This window comes from Pectinophora gossypiella, chromosome 3 (genome assembly GCF_024362695.1).
Source record: "Pectinophora gossypiella chromosome 3, ilPecGoss1.1, whole genome shotgun sequence".
Taxonomy (NCBI): domain Eukaryota; kingdom Metazoa; phylum Arthropoda; class Insecta; order Lepidoptera; family Gelechiidae; genus Pectinophora; species Pectinophora gossypiella.
Window position 1 is genome coordinate 3835235 of NC_065406.1, and position 19166 is coordinate 3854400.

General features: G+C 37.8%; 2 protein-coding genes across 3 annotated transcripts in view; both read right to left on the reverse strand.

Moving 5' to 3' along the window:
* Positions 1-2949: 2949 nt before the first annotated feature.
* Positions 2950-12841, reverse strand: LOC126380632 (retinol dehydrogenase 14-like). 2 transcript variants are annotated; one of them, XR_007568494.1, is made up of 6 exons: positions 12419-12841; positions 11968-12203; positions 9890-10129; positions 6185-6257; positions 3822-4641; positions 2950-3264 (listed from the first exon to the last, which is right to left on the reverse strand). XR_007568494.1 is itself a non-coding variant. In XM_050030179.1 (5 exons), the coding sequence occupies exons 1-5, from the start codon at positions 12701-12703 to the stop codon at positions 4471-4473; spliced, it is 1005 nt and encodes a 334-aa protein (XP_049886136.1). In that variant the 5' UTR covers positions 12704-12841; the 3' UTR covers positions 3355-4470. The 2 variants fall into 2 exon arrangements, 1 of the variants encoding a protein (XP_049886136.1); XM_050030179.1 differs by lacking the exon at positions 2950-3264 and having other exon boundaries at positions 3355-4641.
* A 4055-nt stretch (positions 12842-16896) lies between these two features.
* Positions 16897-19166, reverse strand: part of LOC126381091 (nascent polypeptide-associated complex subunit alpha, muscle-specific form) — a 130295-nt gene continuing 128025 nt past the window's right edge. The window contains exons 10-11 of the mRNA XM_050030628.1: positions 18910-19036; positions 16897-18484 (exon numbers count right to left, since the gene is read on the reverse strand). Coding sequence (XP_049886585.1) covers positions 17268-18484; positions 18910-19036 — 1344 coding nt within the window. The 3' untranslated portion in view covers positions 16897-17267. The remainder of the gene's footprint in view (positions 18485-18909; positions 19037-19166) is intronic.

Here is a 19166-nt window from a genome sequence, read left to right on the forward strand (position 1 = left end):
TATTCCAGTAAAAAGTTGAATATTTTCTTAAAAAAAAAATACCTATTTCGTAGATCGCACAGATGTAACTTTCATGCATTTAAAATGCATGAAAAAAGTAAATTTTGATGTTAGAGCATTACGTCATCTATCTTTTATGTGGATCTTTTTGATCCTAATGCAAAGGCCTTAGTGTAAAACTATTTAAATAATGTAAATATTAATTAACACATCTAACTCGTTACCGATGCGCCAAAGAGTCTACATTCAGATACTAATTAAATAATTTACATTATAACTAGTATTTGGTGATAAATTCTCGGATAAGTGAGTAGAATTCTACACTTCATAGAACCAAAGTTATTACGATTTGGCAACTACAAAATCAGATTATGTCCCTAAATAAATTCTAAGGGCCTCTGCAGAGATATACAGGATGTTAGTGACACCGTAATAAATATTGAGGGGGATGATATATTGAGGGGGATGATATATTAAAGGGGATGATATATTGAGGGGGATGATATATTGAGGGGGATGATATATTGAGGGGGATGATATATTGAGGGGGATGATATATTGAAGGGGATGATATATTGAGGGGGATGATATATTGAAGGGGATGATATATTGAGGGGGATGATATATTGAGGGGGATGATATATTGAGGGGGATGATATATTGAGGGGGATGATTCAGACCATGATTCTGAGTTGATATCAAGTGGATTTTCCTGTCGGAAAATTCGTGAAAATTTTAGTGTTTTTTTTATTAATTTCAGTTTCATACTTTTGCCACGGAAACGTTACGATGTCACTAACACCCTGTATAATAAATAACATACCTACTCCCACTCCTCGTCAACTATATGTATTTGAATTCCATCAACGAGACTATTACCATCAACCAAATTTCTGGAAACTTTCGTCTCAAAGATAAATAAAATTTTGATTACTAAATAAAGACAGATCTAAAGGTGACACGTTTTCTTTATCTATTTAGCTTATTTATCAATTTTAATAAAGAAAAATGTAACTAATAATAAGTGCGGCATTTGGACACGTTTTTCTATGACGCCCCAGGTTGCTTTTTCATACAAATTCCATAGTAAAATCGTGTTTTGACGTTTAGTAAAAAGTAACTGAATTGACTAGTTGGAAACTAAACTATTACGGTCCAAATATGAATTTAAACTTATAAAGTCGCGTTCAGTGTTTTACAGCCTGAGCCGGGATTCAAACGCGTGTTGTAACAATTCTATTTATATGCTAACGTGTCTAATAAAAGCTCATATTTCTACTCATTTATCCAAACGAAACTTCATCATCAGTAATGTAGTAATGATGGCCTAAAGTTGATAGCAGAGCCGTCCTCTTAAATAAGTAATTTACCCAGTATTCTATTGTACTTACTTTAGGGGTATCACAAAGTTAATGCGCAAGAAGTGAAGGAGACTTCTAGTTTAATTTCAAATTTTTGATTTTTTATCTCTTAAAAAAAGTATTTAACGAAACCAAAACGTAAGGGATCAGGCTGTGCATATCGGATATACATTTTATAAGCTAGAAGACTTACTTAGATACCAATTTTCATTCCATTTGTGAAGCGTGATTATTATTTAGTCGTTATTATGAAACGTTGATTCTCACTAAGTGCCTAGCTTTAGTTACTAATTACCATTATATGTTAAGGCGTTGCACTTAATTTTGCCCAAGTATTATTATGTTATAGCCAATGGTTGACAAATGTACGAATATGAGCAAGCCAGAGGGGTTGTTAAGGTTCCAAGAGAGGGGGAGCCAGCCACAAGGTGACGTTGGTTCTGTACATTTGCAATTTTTGCTTAGATCACAGGCAACTCCTGCGCCCACGGTACGGAGTCTGCGCCGGCGCGTATTATATCGAAGGCTTCGACCAATAGCGTCTTTTGGTGACAGCCCTCGATATAATTCTTGGCGGAATTCATGACGTGGCACCCACTCATGGCTCACTTCATTTTTACCACCCCTTCTGGCTACAGGGGGTTTAAGGCCACATTGAAGCAATTCATCTAAAAAAACAACTTGATATTTGCGCATATAAAAACGTAAGTGCGCAATGTCATCAAATGTCAAATAGCAATATTGCTTTTTTACATGAACTGATTCAACTTGGCTTTTTTAACCCCCCAGATCTGATTAGAATGTAAAATGTTATACAGGGGGGTGAAAAGGCCACATCGGAGCAATTATCTAAAAAAGCAATATTGCTATTTGATATTTGTTTGCATTGCGCACTTGCTTTTATGTGCGCAAATGTCAAATTACGATATTGTTTTTTAGATGAATTGCTTCCATGTGGCCTTATTAACCCTCAGAGCTTATTCTCTTCAATATGATTTGTATATACAACATATACGTGTATTTTTGACCTGTCATTTTGCACATGCTTGCTTTTGTACAGATATATACCTTTATTTAGCAATACCTGTTTGTAACATATTGGTTCGACGCTATACTTAATAGTTATATATGTACTTCGAACTCAAATCATTGCGTTCCTGCTCCAAGTGACTGGAAAATACAAGTTTGTTGAATGCAAATTGTGGTTTTATTTTCCCCAAATAATCTAGAGATATTTCGCGAGATATGAAGCGGGAATATCACTACATAGTATAAAACAAAGTCGCTTTTTCTGTCCCTATATCCCTATGTACGCTTAAATCTTTAAAACTACGCAACGGATTTTGATGCGGTTTCTTTTAATAGATAGAGTGAGTCAAGAGGAAGGTTTATATGTATAATAACATCCATTAAATAGTGGAGAAATACTGTTATATTTGAGGTTTTTAATGTGATGTCGTAAATAATTTCATTTTTTCCTCAGCATTGCACCCGAGCGAAACCGGGGCGGGTCGCTAGTATATTTATATTTAGTACTTTACGGGAGCTCATTTTATATTCAAGGATTTAACAAAAAGAAACACAGACCTCATACCCATTAAAGTTTAATAAAATTAAATATTCAATATAATATACAACATTTGTCCGTCTTTGGGAATTAAACAGCACCCGTCGGCAAGGACCTTACTAGCCATATACCATATAATAACAATGGGAAATAAAACTTTATTGCACTGCAAATAAGTCATACGTTCTAAATTATTTTGTGTGTTAAGTAGCTATAAGATGTCTTTATAAAGTGGTCAAGGGCGCGTGGTAGTTTTACATTTGTAATGTAAAATTATGACCTTTTTTATAACCCGGTGGGGTAAAAAGGCCACACCAAAGCAATACACGTAAAAAGCTATATTGCTATTTGGCATTTGTTCATAATAAAAATAAGTGCGCAATGTAAACAAATGTCAAAAAGAAATATCGCTTTTCAGATGAATTGCCTATATGTGGCCTTTTTACCCCGCCAGTTATAAAAATGGTTATGAACGCGGCTGAAGGGAAAGAAGCTAATATACCATAATGTGTCCGTGGTCCACAATACGGACCAAATTACGTATCATACTAAGACAAAAACACAATAATATAATGGTGCTTTACAAAAAATGAAACTCACAATATGGCACAAGAATAAGGCACCATAACTACCCTGTAATACGGCGCTAATTACGATAAACATGTTCGGGGCTGCTTTCAGGGTTCTCTGAGAGAAATTATAAAATGGAGTTCTCAAGCGCACGCGTTCACCTCTGCCGAAATACATGATTAGTTATTTGTGCGCGACGCTTTTGTTTTGGTATGCTTTTATAAGCGTTTCTTTTTTCGTATTCACGCACTCATGCTTGTAATTTCTCCGAATACATTCAGGGGGGTTAAAATGGCCACATCGAAGCAATTCATCTAAGAAACCAATATTGCTATTTGACATTTATTTGCACTGCGCACTTAATTTTATATGCGCAAATGTCAAATTGCAATATTGCTTATTTAGATGAATTGCTTCAATGTTGCCTTTTAGCCCTCTAGTTCTGTTTGTCTGTCTGTTCATATAATTATAACAGTATTGACGTCATCAAACTACGTGTAGTTCTAGTGATACAACAAAAACAAAGTTGTACTCTTACAAAATTTTATATTATCTATAATGTACGTATTTTCAGACTGATTTTCTAGTATAAGTACGCAGTTCAAGAAAGCCTTTTAAGCCTTAATATGTTTAATATTAATTAATGTAATTATTTCATACAACCATTGTACTTCGTCTTTTTTATACGAACACCTTTAGAGCATGTAAGTTAGTAAATAAAATAACTGCTAAAACATAGCACGGGGAAATAAAATCATGTCTAAAATGAGACGTTTTACACGGCTTCTACATTATTTGTGGGCGGTGTTGCCCCGTCCGGGGTTCTATGGAACTTTAAAGGCCCATTCACTAAATTCTACCCGTTCCTACTGTACACCCTTATAACCCGTGTGAATTAAGTAGGCACCGCGCGTCAAGGTCGTATCAGCGAGGTGTGTAGTTCATTCAGAGGGGTTATATTTCTGTCGTCATTCACAAGGGTTTCCTGGCCTTGATCATCTCCTCACTGACGTTCCACAGCTTGACTTCCACCTCCTTGTCGAAGGGGTATTTCGATTCGTACTCTGCGCAGTCCCGATAGAACTTGCCGCTGTTGCCCTCGATGCTGTAATCCGTTGCGCAGTATACAACTGTTTCGGAGCCCTGCAACGGGAGAGAATGGAATTAAAGTAAGTATGCAGAAACCAGAAATATTGCCATTTGACATTTGTTTGCATTGCGCACTTATTTTTATATACGCGAATGACAAATTGCAATATTGCTTTCTTAGATTAATTGCTTCGATGTGGCCATTTTAACCCCCCAGAACTTCATTTTTATAGGATTATACGATTATATTATTGCGTATGGCAGACAAAACAAAATATCCTGCGTGGATCATATATCCAGCTGAAGCTCCCCTAACCAAGTCTCTGCCGCATCCGTCAAATTCAAATTCAAATTCAAAAATATCTTTATTCAGTAGGTAACATAGTTACACTTTGAATCGTCAATTTTACATAACGAACGTCTCATCCGCCTAAAACTACTGCAGCTTCTCACAACCTGTATAGCCGGGAAAAGAAGCTGCAAGAAAAACCTCGGCACAGGGCCCTAGACGTTCTTTAAAAAAAATAAAAATAAACATAAACATCGTCACACAATGCAGCTCGGCTATACCACTTGGGAACCGGTGCAGAGGGCACTCGTTCACTATGTGAGATAGGGTTTCATCCGGGTGACCACATTCACAGTATGGCGACTCCTTTAAGCCCCATTTATGTAGGTGATGGTATTCTACGATATGTAAAATATAAATATAAACAACCAAAGGTAAATCTTGTACCTTGTTGTTGTCCTAGTACGGCTTTGAAATATACTACTCTGAGCTCCATCCCACCCGCGTCAGACAGAGTACTGCGGGGCGGAAGGAAAGAGAGAAACCACTGCCCTATTTTCCCTAGAAAAGTAGCATGGAGAACGCTACACCGACAAGAGCGTGTCTCTTAAATTAGTGATGATTTAATCTTTCTGGTACCCTTACCGCAGAAGGTAATATATTTAATTAAAATGTTATTATCCCTGCTTCTGACTTACCTCTATTTTGTCTAATAATAAATGATATAATATACTTCTTTCAAAATAAGTTTGAGGGATAAATTAAAAGTAATTATTTTATTGAATTCAGCTCGAACGAGGGAACTGGAAGAGAGGTGAGGCCTCTGATTAGAATATAAAATGTTATACAGGGGGTAAAAAGGCCACATCGAAGCAATTATCTAAAGCAATATTGCTATTTGACATTTGTTTGCATTGCGCACTTGCTTTTATGTGCGCAAATGTCAAGTTTTATATTTTTATACAGCAGTGGAACACGATAGGATAGAGAAAAAAAAACTCAGCATAAAAAAAATCATACCTGTTTTAAAAAGTTACAAATAAAAGGCATTGCAATAACTACGATGATACGTTATCCCTATAAGCTTTTACTCTTTAGCATCCTGTCGCTAAGACCATTTCTCTGCATTTTATCTTATCCACGTTATTCCTATCGGCATTATAATGTTCTTAATAAGTAATGTCCTCCTATCTACATACTCATAATCTATCGTATTAACTTCGTAATGCACAATGACATAATGTTCAATGGATTGCAATTGTAAATACTGTGTTAAGACTGATAAGATTGTAAATGGCGTGTACTTACTTGTTTGGCCGATCTCATGAAGAGAAGGAATATTGGCGCCATCAGAACGTAGTGGTACCATCTTATTGAATGTCTGGAATTAAAAAGTTATACCTATTAATGGAGGTCGCAGGTTCAAACTCCAGCAAACCTAAACAATGATTCAAAGATTATCACGTGCTTAGCGGTGAAGGAAGACATCGTGAGGAAACCCAAATTCCCGAGAAATGCGTTTCGAAGGTGACCTAACCCGTATTGGGCTGGATTTCCCTTCGCGGGTTGGAAGGTTCGACAAATAGTCGCTTCTGTAAAAAACCGGACCTTTTAAATCTTCAGGTTAGGGTAGGGCCCCGTGAAAAGGGGATAACGTTATCGAGATGTTTATCTAACAGTCCAACATGTAAATTAATAGTCTACGCATGTTTTATATTATCAATTGTTTATCCAATGCGATAGTTGGCTGTTTACTACTTATGCTATTTTTAGTTTACACATGGTCAGTCGTACTACGATAGTTTGTGTTCTGGCGACGTACCTACATACATCCTACATAAAACTTTTTCTTCACTTTTGATGGGTTTGCTCTTGGCCCCTCTTCAGGTCCCCGATACCGACCCCGCCGGCGTGGTCGACGATTTCCCTCATTCAGCGCTTATCGCTATCGACCCACTAGGGTCGATTAATTCTTTCAAATATTTTTCCTCTCAGACGACGCCCTGAGCCGAGGTTCGCGCCCAACTGGGCACCCTCAGGACTGTTGTCTTAAACGTTGTACCGGGTGAGAGCCTTCAGCGCTCCCCATTTGTCCGGCCAAGTAGTTAATGCCATCTGCGGCAAATCTACAATAAGTAACGTCAAAAAAAAAAAGCTCTTGGCCCCAGGCTTACGCGAAGGCATTGACTAGGCCTAAGATGGAGCGAGCTCGCCCAGAAGGTGCCTGTTCGCTCTGGCTTTGAATGCACCTGGGTTATATGCATTCGGAAGTACAGAAGACGGTAGAGAATTCCACTCCTACTGTACTACTTAAGGGCGTAGGAAAACAATTGAGGAAACCTGGTTTGAGATTATTTTCAAAGAACAGCAATGGTTTTATAGTAAGACTTTAAATTATTTTAATTTCATATCGAACTTTGTGTTTTTATCACTTTGTGATATGGGCTTGATCCCGAAATAAAAGTTATTTATGATAGTGAGCTTATGTTATTAATATTGTCTGCCGTCATAATAGAAGTCTATTCTCCGAGAGAATTATTTATAAAAATACCTATAACTCGGCTTAGCAAGACTGAAATAGAAATGGGTATCACTTCTTCAACATACAGGGTGTTAGTGTCATTAGTTAAAGACTCCGTGCTTCGGAAGGCACGTTAAGCCGTTGGTCCCGATTATTACTTACTGATGTAAGAAAGTAGTCGTTACATGAGCCATGTCAGGAGCCTTTGGCGGTTCAATAGTAACCCTGACACCAGGGTTGTTGAGGTTGGTAATTCACCACACAACCCACACCATAGAAGAGAAGTTAAAAGAGTCATAGAGTTAAAACGAAGTGGTCATTAAGATCATAGAGTAAAAATCAAGTTTTGCGTCGACGAAAAATTCCACTTGATACCAACTCAGAATCACGGTCTAAATCATCCCTCAAAGTTTTCGTTACGATGTCACTAACAGCCTGTATTTCTCTCTATTATAAACATCGTATGATATCATTTCATAGGTACCAGATACATCGCGAAGCAAAGGTTAAACTAATATTACAATCTCTTTGCTACTATGCGATAAGATATACGTTATATCTCAAATTGCTTATAACACTGAACACTTGAAGCGAATATCAACTATAGTTGCTTAATTGAGTTCTATCAGAACATTCCATCACGTCTGTGTCCCCGAAAGGGTAGGCAGAGGTGTATATTATACATGGTGTTAGTGACATCATAACGAATACTCACGGGGATGATTCAGACCATGATTCTGAGTTGATATCAAGTGGATTTTCCTGTCGGAAAATTCATGAAAATTTTAGTGTCTCATTTAATTATTTTCCATTCCATACTTTTGCGAGGGAAATTTCCGCTTGATATCAACTCAGAATCATGGCCTGAATCATTCCTCGAAGTTTTCGTTACAATGTCACTAATACCCTGTATACATACACCCACTTCTCGCCAGCTAGTTTAAGTCCCACGCCATTAACCGGGCACACATACATACATAAACAGCCTATATACGTCCCACTGCTGGGCACAGGCCTCCCCTCAATCAACCGGGCACAAAGCCTGGATATTATACGTGATATCAATTATCCAAACATGAATTCAAATTCAAATCAATATAGTCGAATTCAGTGGACACTACAATGTAACTCACGCATTCTCCGAACTGAGCTAACACGGATTTCTTCTTGAAATTGAGTTCTTCTTTTAAAAAAGCTTCTTTTTCTAAAGGTGGATGATTATTTTTTTACCTTTGATGGGTTTTCTTTTGGCCCTAGACTTGGCCTAAGATGGAGCGACCTCGCGCAGAAGGTGCCTGTTCACTCTGGCCTTGAAAGCACCCGGTTTATATGTATTCGGAAATAAAGAAGACGGCAGAGAATTCCACTCCCTAGCAATGCGCATAATGAAGGACGATGCGAAGCATGATCAACCTCATTAGCCCTGGTGTCAGGGTTGTTATTCAGCCGCTAAAGGCCCCTGACATGGCTCATGTAACGACTACGTACTTACGTCAGTAAGTAGTAACCGGGACCAACGGGTTAACGTGCCTTCTGACACACGAATCATTTTACTTCGACAATCGGAAGATCAGCCCGTAATATCCAAACTAACCAAACTAGGGATCACAAAGTGATTTTTGCCTACCCCATCAGGATACAGGCGTGTTTGTAACACGTGGACGGTTAGAAATAGCGAATACGAAATATCTATCAGCACAAATCACTTTAATCCAATTACTGTGAGGTGATATCAAGCACCTTTAGCATTTGATTTAATCTTATCTGCGCGTGAACATCATGTATTAGACCTGTGTAGTTGTCATTAAGTATACTTAATTGTAATGTATTATCCATTAGTAAACTACTTATCTTCAAATTGGATTAAAAAGATTGGATTACTCTGCATGGACGTGCGTGAATGAAGCTTTGATAAACGTGAACGCAATAGAAGTATGACTGGATCGGTGCAAATAGAAAGCTTGCTGTGGCAATCCATGCGGGACATTCCTATCATGGTATAAGAAAACCAGTAGGGTCTGCACGGCAACCGCGCCGAGCGCGGCGCGACTTATATCGAGGCCTTCGACCAATAGCCGTTTGACGGTAGATAACATTCGTATCGTTTATTGGTCGAAGCGCTCAATATAATTCGCGTCTTCTCTCGAGTGAATTGCGTGGTCAATAACCAACCTCATTAACCCTGGTGTAAGGGTTACTATTGAGCAGCCAAAGGTCCCTGACGACTACAAAATTACTAAAATTAAGAGCCACAGAGGGTGAGGTTGGTGCCCGATACGAATTGGTGCGGAGCGGAGAGTTACCATTTGTCCGCTTACCATAGTCCGCTCCTACCCTGAAGATTTGACAGGTCCGGTTTTTTAAAAGAAGCTGCTGCCTGTCGGACCTTCCGACCCCGAAAGGCAAAACCAGCCCAGGTCACAAACCTCATTTCTCGGGATAAGGTATTATTCTTTATCCTATGACCTTGCTTAAACAACCAAACTACTCACCTGAACAAGTTAGTATAGCAGAATCCTGGGCAGCAGGCGTTGACATCGATTCCGGTTCCTCTCAATCTGTCTGCCAGTGCCCTCACGAAGTAAGCATTCATCAGCTTTGAGTTGCTGTAGCCAGGGTTGTGACGCGCATCGCTCTTCCGTTTCTTCGCATTTTCAATTTCAGATCGTAAATTCAGATCCTCGAAATCTATCTTTCCTTTCTCGTGAAGTGTTGATGATACTACCACGATTCTGAAAAGGGAACAAATATTTTAAACTATACAAAGTGGGTGATGAAATGAAAAATGCATATTTGTTAATAACAATGTGAACTTAAAAACTATGTTCCTATGCACACACATATTCACGCGCACGCGCACGCAAGTACGCACACACATTCATCATTTCCCTAGCATTATCCCGTTTTTCACAGACTCCCCTTACCTGAAGATTTAACAGGTCCGGTTTTTTACAGAAGCGACTGCCTGTCTGATCTTCAAACCCGCGAAAGGAAAACCAGCCCAGTACAGGTTAGGTCACATACCTCCGAAAATGCATTTTTCGGGAATGTGGGTTTCCTCACGATGTTTTCCTTTACCGCTGAGCACGTGATAATCATTTATGATCCAAACATGAATTGAAAAACAAATTCGACTATCATTGGTTTAGGCCTGTGTTGGATTCGAATCTGCGACCTCAAAGTGAGAGGCAAGCGTTCTACCAACCGGGCTACCACGCACACACACACATTGAGGAAATGAAATTCACCCAAAACCGACAATAGAACTGTCTGTCCCCAGAGGGCTGTTGGTGCTAACCCTGAATGGACTTAACAACGAACGATGGTCGTTTACGGCGGTTTGTCGTAAATATTGGTATTATCGTTGAATCTTTATGGATGTGGCAAATAACACGAGATCTCTATTTTAATAGGGATCAACCACAAATTGAAAGACTCACTAAATACCAAACAAAACTCTTGTTGGAAGAAAGTAGGTCAAAGTACAGCCAATTTGGTTAATTAGGAAGCTAGCACTGTGCTAATTTAAAGTTGCCTTTATCATAGACCATATTATAATACTAACGCCTTTACACTTGTTGGGCAACAGAGTTGTTCAATGCTGTTTTTAGTAACACATACACACACTGTTTTTAGCAGCTTTTACCACTGTTTTTTACCGTACTTAACATTTTAAATTCAGTGCAAGAATTGACCCGTTAAACTTAGTTTAATACACACAATATGGCCAACATCCCATGAGTGTTTTAACAATACTGGTATGAGTAAAGATAGAAATTGTTATAAAAACAATTTCTTACACAACAACTTTTTTAAATTGATTGACGATTCTGAATTGTGGATTGAAAGAAGAAACGGGTCAAGAAACACAACACATCTTTATTTTGTTAACTACAGGATAATACACACTGATTTGATAAACCATTCAACTAACTAAAAAAAGTAAATAATTTTATTTTTTCTGTGTCACATTTTATACTATATTATAGTCTTGTTTACGATAGAAAATCAAAGAGGATCAAAGTCCAAATGATAACAAACTCTTTGACGACAAGTTGAAAAATTCAGTGAATAATATCTTAGATTATATTGTTGATATCCTAAATGACGATATAGACCTTTGTTCTTTGTTTAAACTCCAAATCATGACCAACTTGTTCACACAAAAAGTTTTTTTTTATATGTATATAAACTTGCAATCAGTCCTTGGACTTTCAGCGGTTCTTTTGTAAAGTAATAGATGTCGAGTGCGGATTGGCCTTCTATTGTTGGACAGTCTTTATTGTGACACAAAATGTAATTAAAAATATATTTTAACATAACATAAGTTCACAACTATATCCCAATTGAGGTGGTCAGAGGTACATCAATCACAAGATGGATTAAGTACCCACACCTCACCAAGCTTTCTGTTCAACCAATGTGATAGGTTGTGAGCCACATTGCCGTCTATAATGGTTAAGCCAACTGTGTTAATGAAAAATGCACTTAAGATAAATTAATAACTCATTGGTGCAAGTTCTGTACAGACAGACAGTATTTTTAGTTAGGAGAAAAATAATCTTCTTACCTACTAGGTGAAGCCCTCTTCAGCAAATCCAGGAGTAAATTAGTCAAATGAAAGTGTCCCAAGTGGTTGATTCCCAGGTGCACCTCAAATCCTTCTTTAGTCTTCTCATCTTGGCTCAATGGTATCACCACACCAGCGTTGTTGATGAGCACATCAATCTTGTAGAAGCCTGCTTTAACGACTTCAACAAAATTTTCTATTGATGCCAGTGATGACAGGTCTAGCTGCATGGGAATCTAAAACAATGAGCTTGGATGATACACATTCATTATAGTATTGATATATCATGTAAATGAGCACTGCGCTGTAGATATATTGGCCGGCAACGCACTTATTTTCACAACTAGAAACAACATTTAACTTTGAGCTGCAAAAAGTTTTGTTTCGAATCGAATGAGAGTTCAACTCTCGTAGTACTTCCGTGGTAACTTTAAATAGATTTACGACTTACCAGTTCGCCGCCACTCGGTTGCTCCCGCCTAATATCAGCGATGGCCTGTTTGGCCTTCGCGATATCGCGGCATGCGAATATGACTCGCGCCTTCCTCCGCACCAGTGCCTTGGCTGTTTCCAGGCCTATCCCACTGTTAGCCCCAGTGATGATAAATGTTTTACCCCTCAAGCATGTGTTACTCAAGCACTTTGCCCAACTCCTGGACTTCCATTTGCGTAGTAAGCCGATAGCGACGATCACTGAAATCGGCACCGCCGCGTAAATAACCTGTGACGACACCATCACTAACGATCAACGACGAATTTTAACACAAAACAAATGTATGAATTTTCAATTTTCTCGCTAAAAAACGTAGAAGCCCATGGAAAACGTCTGCTCTTTGAACTGCCAAACCAAACCAAATGTCATTCGGTCAAATCGTACGTCAGATACGTCAAACGGTCAAAAGGTCAACTTACGTTTCGTTCGGAAATTGTGTTATCGTTTCTTTATCGTTTGGTTTGATAACGTATTTAATTTTGTATTATGTTATAGTTTCTATGAAAAATTATACAAAAATGATTGTCTTATTTACACAAAATGTTTACGCACATTAAAATACTAATTAAAAAATGCTTAATATTTTCCAGAATTGGCAACATTATAGACGCGGGTAATCCTAAGTTTTAAAACTTCCGGAAGTTTTATGCACTTTCTTTTAATGATTTATGTATGGAGATGTAGGAAAATTATGTTAAACTTCTTAAATCGCCTTAAAATGAGAACAATGATTAAATTGTTATAGCCAAAGGAATACAGGGCAGATTGTTATCTAATTTTCTGCAGGGGTTGTGCTATATGGTGGATCCGCGAATACTAGAGGTCATACCATTACCGTTAACGCCAAAAAAAAATTAAATCAAAATAAAAAATAAATCAAAATCAAATCAAATCTTTTTATTCAAATAGTTAGAACTTACGTAAGTTGGCGACATACAGATGCCGTAACTGGATAGGTAGGATAATTTTCGAATTTACAGTAATAGTATTGACTTTTGAGAGAATGTTTGTGAAACAAGGTGCTACTGTTTTCTGACCTTATGTTGTACTTAACGTATACTTACTTACCTTAATTCTATAGTTGCGTTACATAGGTAAAGGAATAGAATACAATAAAAAACAACTTCTTTAGCTGGGCCGTTTATTTGAAATACATATAGGGACAACTAGATAAAAAAATCTGTATTTCAGACTATGAAAAACAATTGATATGGCAACATTATGAATATAATTTTATGTATGAAATATTTTCATGAGGCGTTTACAATAGGTATGTTAGTTAAATATAATAGATTACTTAGAAAATGCCTAAATTATATTTTTTATTAGAATATAGTATATAATGTTAGAAAAACGTGAGCTTTTCGTCCATTTACATATTTATATACAGGGTGTTAGTGATATCGCAATGAACACCGAGGTGGATGATTCAGACCATGACTCTGAATTATTATCAAGTGGAATTTTCCGTCGCAAAGTTTATGACATTTTTGGTTTCTTCTTTTTAATTATTTTTTTATACTTTTGCGATGGAAAATTTCATTTGATATTAACTCAGAATAATGAGCTGAATCATACCTCTCAGTATTCGTTACGATGTCACTTACACCCCGTACAAGTACGTACAGGTAGCCATACAAGTACGTATGGGTATTAGTGACACCGTAACGAATACATGGATAATATGAAGTCGAATTTCCTGTCGGAAAAGTCATGTGAATTTTAGTGTTGTTTATTATTTTTTTCAGTTCTATAATTTTGCGACGGAAAATTCCACTTTATATCAACTCAGAATCATGGTCTGAAGGATCCTTCAAAGTTTTTGTTACGATGTCACGAACACCCTGAATTTATAGAGTTCTTGCAAGTTACGATTGTTCAATAGAAACATTTACATTGTAACAATAATACAGCTTATTTTAGAGACGATGACAATGGATTTAACAACAGTAGAACAGTGATATATTGTAATTAACAAAAACACTCAAAAATACGGCAATCCTTTGTAAACTTACTAAGTTATTAAATAATGTTGGGGCGCTTAATTTTCACAGTTTATTGATAAGTATTTTTAAGACTTTTCACTTTGCTCCAATAAGGGACTTTCCAGGGTACTTTTCCCTAAAAAAATATAGATGTCGCTGTACAGTGTTGCGCTTTAATTTCTTCGTTAAACCTTTTTATTTCATTGATAACAGACATATCCCCACCCGCAGTGGAGCAGCGTGGTGGAATAGGCTCCATACCCTCTCCGGTTGATTGATGGAAGCCCTGTGCCCAGCAGTGGGACATGTATAGGCTGTTTATGTCTTTTGTAACAGACATATGCATCTTTTATCTTTGTTTTTGGGTAAAAATGATGACCCTTGTCCCAGACACAACACATCTTCCACCCATAATTATTCGGATCAAAATAAAGATAAGCAAATAACCAAATATCAAGCAACAATTATTTTGATATATGCCTCTGCCATTTACATTATACTTTAGATTAATTATGTACCTACCCGAGCAACGAGAAAATAGGTAATTATCACGGTAAAACTGTACAACGCCATCTATTTTTTTTTTGGGAACGTAGCCTGGATGGTCCCTCTTTCTTAGACGTTTTCTGATAATATAGCCTTTAAGAATGCCGCATTGCATTTTGTAATAAAGTTCATCAAAGTTTTTAAAGGTTTTTTTTAGAGAAACTCAACATTCTGTGTAAACTTGTCTCTTAAATTGCTTGGCACCATTTAGTCAAGAATTTAACATTATCTTTGTGCCTTTCATGTAGATACAACCATTGTTGTGAAAAACAACTAATTTGACACTTGCATACCCATTCTGTTCACACCAGCACAATTTTATTTTTATTTTCTCATAAAATTCACTATCTAAAGAAAAAAGCATAAATACCCACAATCGTAGGTATTTCTCACTAATACTCATGCGCATGCAATTGGTTAAGGGTGTAGGGACCCTTGTTTAGTTCCTATCCGTTACCTAGTTGGCGTACGTATAACGGATTCAGTGAAAAACGTAAATAAATTAGTATTTTTCTCAATTATCATTATTTCTGAGGCTTCATTTTATTTGCGCCACTAGAGGTAAAATAATAATGTATTTTTCTTTAAATTATCGATTAAATATACATTCCCATACAAAAGTATTTAGTAAGTTTCTGTGTTTTATGTTACAAATAAACATAAAACTTTGTTCCTTTATAAAACTTTGTTTATGTATTTTCTATTAATAAGTAATAAAGAGAACATTTAAATAGGAATTTGTTAATAGCTTCAAACCCAGTGTAAATCTGAAGAAAATAGTAAGGGTTTATATTATTTTTAATTGTTTGTAGACCTTCAAGTAGTGGCAGAAAGTTTATCCATGGCAAAAAGAAATATTTCGATAACTGAATTGCCTACCCTTACGCCATCTATTGTCGCCGAAAATTATTAGCAAGGTTTCCAACACCCTTAAAAGCTTTTTAGTATAAAAATTACTTTTTCTTTAATGAAAGCACATTATGATATTTTCTGTTACAAACAAATATTAAAATATTTTAATTTAATAATCCAACTATTGTCCTTTCCAGAAATTTTGTTAGTGAAATAAATGTACTTTCAAGTCACAACGTTGTATATATTTATTCTAAAATAATTCTATCTAACTTAAGTGCAATTATTGTAATAACATTAAAAATAACGATTTTTGAATAAAGCACTTTATGCACACTTTGTTAATGTGGAAAAATATTTGCACTAAAATACTTAATTTGCTTCGTATGTTCTGCGTAAAACGCGCAGTAGACTTCTTATTAACACCTTTTTGTATGGAATAGATTTTATACCTTAGGCTTTCTCGTATGTACAGTCATGAGCAATATAATGTACCCACTTTAGGACTCTGTCGCACTAACATATTTGACATTTAGTGAGACTTACAGTTCAATTTGTTAAAAAAGTTAATGTGACATGGTACCAAAGTGTATACATATTAATGCTCGTGACCGTACTATTAACAAATATAACACCCACTACTTAGTAATAGCGCCACAATGAGGGACTTTCCAGGCTACGTTCCCCAAAAAAATGTAGATGGCGCTGTACAGATCCGTGGTATAGTGGTTGAGCGTAAGGCTCACGATCTGGAGGTACCAGGTTCGAATCTCAGTGGGGACATATCACAAAAATTACTTGTGATCCCTAGTTTGGTTAGGACATGATTAATTGATTGTCCGAAAGTAAGATGATCCGTGTTTTGGAAGGCACCTTAAGCCGTTTGTCCCGGTTACTACTTACTGATGTAAATAAGTAGTCGTTACATGAGCCATGTCAGTGGACTTTGGCGGCTCAATACTAACCTTGATACCAGGGTTGATAAAGTTGGTATTGTAGCGTTACTACTTAGCACTATTAAGTATCATAGTGTTTTTTTTTCGTTGAGTAACGTTCCGTGTTTTACGCAGAACATCAATTACATTTATATTTCCATCTTTGCATCTATCCTCTTTCATCATCTGTGTCATCTATTTAAATAACTTTGCTAATTAAAAGCGAATAAATCGCCTTTGGAATGCAACGCATACACCAAACGTTCAGGTCTTAACATTTATATTATATGTACTGAAAATAATCATAAATATTAAGGGCACATTTAACATTTCATTTCACACATGAGATTCATTCTAAAGATTAATTTTAAATTATAAATATAGATCGCCGTAACTGGTGATGACATCTTTATAATAAGCACTATTATCACCGTTCGTCTTTATGCCAAGAAGAATATGTTTCCGTTTGCTAACATTAATGATGGTATCTCACATTGGCGTCGACAGTTGATGGCGGGACCTGTCCACGCCGACGTCGACTGTCGTCACCTTCCCGTCCACTGGTGTACTACTCTCCACTTCACTATCAGGCATGATCACACACATGAAAGACTTCCCACTATTCACATCCTTAGGGTAAATAGTCATTGGAATGAACCTGTCACTCGTTCCGTCCACGTACGCCGCTAACCTCGAATACACCTCTGGAAAATGCTTCTTCAGCACCACTCCTCGGCTTTCTAATTCCTTTATTATGTTCTGGAAGCATATTTCCCTAAACTTATGAGCTGTGGCCGCGTTCTTTTCCCCCGCGTTACATAATTTGGATGTTAGTATGAGTGTTTCTCTCTCCTCGGGAGTGCTCTTACTGTCTCTCCTGTGTCGCCTGCGGTTCTGTTCTTGTATGACAGCTGTGACGGTTTTACTAAGTCGCAGTTTTGCACACCTCGACACCATCTGTCGCTCCCACTTCACAGCTCCTTTCGTGGGAACTTCGCTGATGATACAAACGGCCACGTACAATATCACCCTGGTCTCCGGGTTGTAAGCTTTGCAAAGTTTTACGACTTCAGTGTAAAGTTCCACGCCCATTTCGTTCGGTTGAAGAGATGTCCATTTGACAAACTCAGGCTCTGTCAGGTATTGGTAGCCGTGAGTGGTAAACTTTTCGGCAGCTTCAGGACTCGTGAAGAATACTTTGACTACCCCTCGGCCGAGAGCGAGGTAGCCTTTGTGGCCCACTGTGCTGATTTGATGAAGTGCGTCTGCGTCTTCTTTGGCTGCGGATATGATCTGCCGGCACAGGGCGCTTGCGCGGGAGTGCAGGCAGACTTTTCTATGTTTCTCCCAATGCGCTCTCCGGCATTCTCTTGAGCAATACATTGTAGTGCAATTGTGGCAAGTTTTGTAGTGCCTCTTGGCGTCGGAAACGGGGGCGCGGGATGAGCACTTAGGGTATTTGCATTTGACGAAAGCGTCGTCTGTGCTGTTTTCAGTGTGAAGAGAGGCAAGAGAAGTTTTGGAGTCATGCTGGGTCAGAGTGTTGTCGGCAGGGCGTAGCGCGGCGGCGTCTAGGCTGGTCCGACGGTCCAGCGAGGCACTCGCATGCGCAAACGGCTCACTCCTCCGTCGAGAATGTTCGCCTTGCGCCGACCGAGGCCGTCTCGAATCTTGCATTGGGGTAAGATTATCAACTGTATCCTTGCCTGTAAACGTAAAGAAACTGTCTCAGTCTTACATTTTACGATTCTGACGGAAGTGTATTATTGTGAAAATACAACCACTTGACACCAATTATACTCGTAAGACTCAGAACCACATCGTCAAAACATAAAGTCAACCCAGACAATAATACGACTACACTATACAGTATACAAACATGCTAGGATACATGCTAATTTCAAATCTGGGTACCTTCATATTTTCCAATTCAGAGGTAGGTTATAAATAGATGTAGTGGGTCTAGAACTTTATAGAAAGAACTTGATATCATAAACCAATTTTCAATTTTAGAATCAGAAAAAGAAATTTATATTAAAAACTTTACTGCTAGTGTGCAAGTGCCGGAAGAGTAGTGTTGTGTAGGTATTATAAAAAATTGGAACGGCTCAGACTTACATATCGGTCCTACCTGGTCGGTCGTGGTCGGGACTTGGGTCGGTGAAGGAGCTCGGTTCCTCGCTCGGGGTGCTGACGAAGCGGGAGGCGGGGGATGCGCTGCTATGCCCGCTGCTTGCTAGCTGCTCGTAGCGGGGGCTCTGGGAGGCATAAGCTGACTTTGAAGCTCCAGGATATAGCCGTGAATGAGCCGATTGTTATGCAGCATAAATGCCAGTACCTACATCTAGTGACTCTATTTATCGAGAGCTCAAAAGTGAGCGTGAAAAT

Excerpts from the sequence above, each read along its gene's own strand:
- LOC126380632 (XM_050030179.1), bottom strand. The coding sequence starts at position 12,703 with ATGGTGTCGTCACAGGTTATTTACGCGGCGGTGCCGATTTCAGTGATC. Across the intron at positions 12,204-12,418 it reads AACCGAGTGGCGGCGAACTG|ATTCCCATGCAGCTAGACCT; the intron begins GTAAGTCGTAAA and ends TCATTGTTTTAG. Across the intron at positions 10,130-11,967 it reads AAGAGGGCTTCACCTAGTAG|AATCGTGGTAGTATCATCAA; the intron begins GTAAGAAGATTA and ends TTCCCTTTTCAG.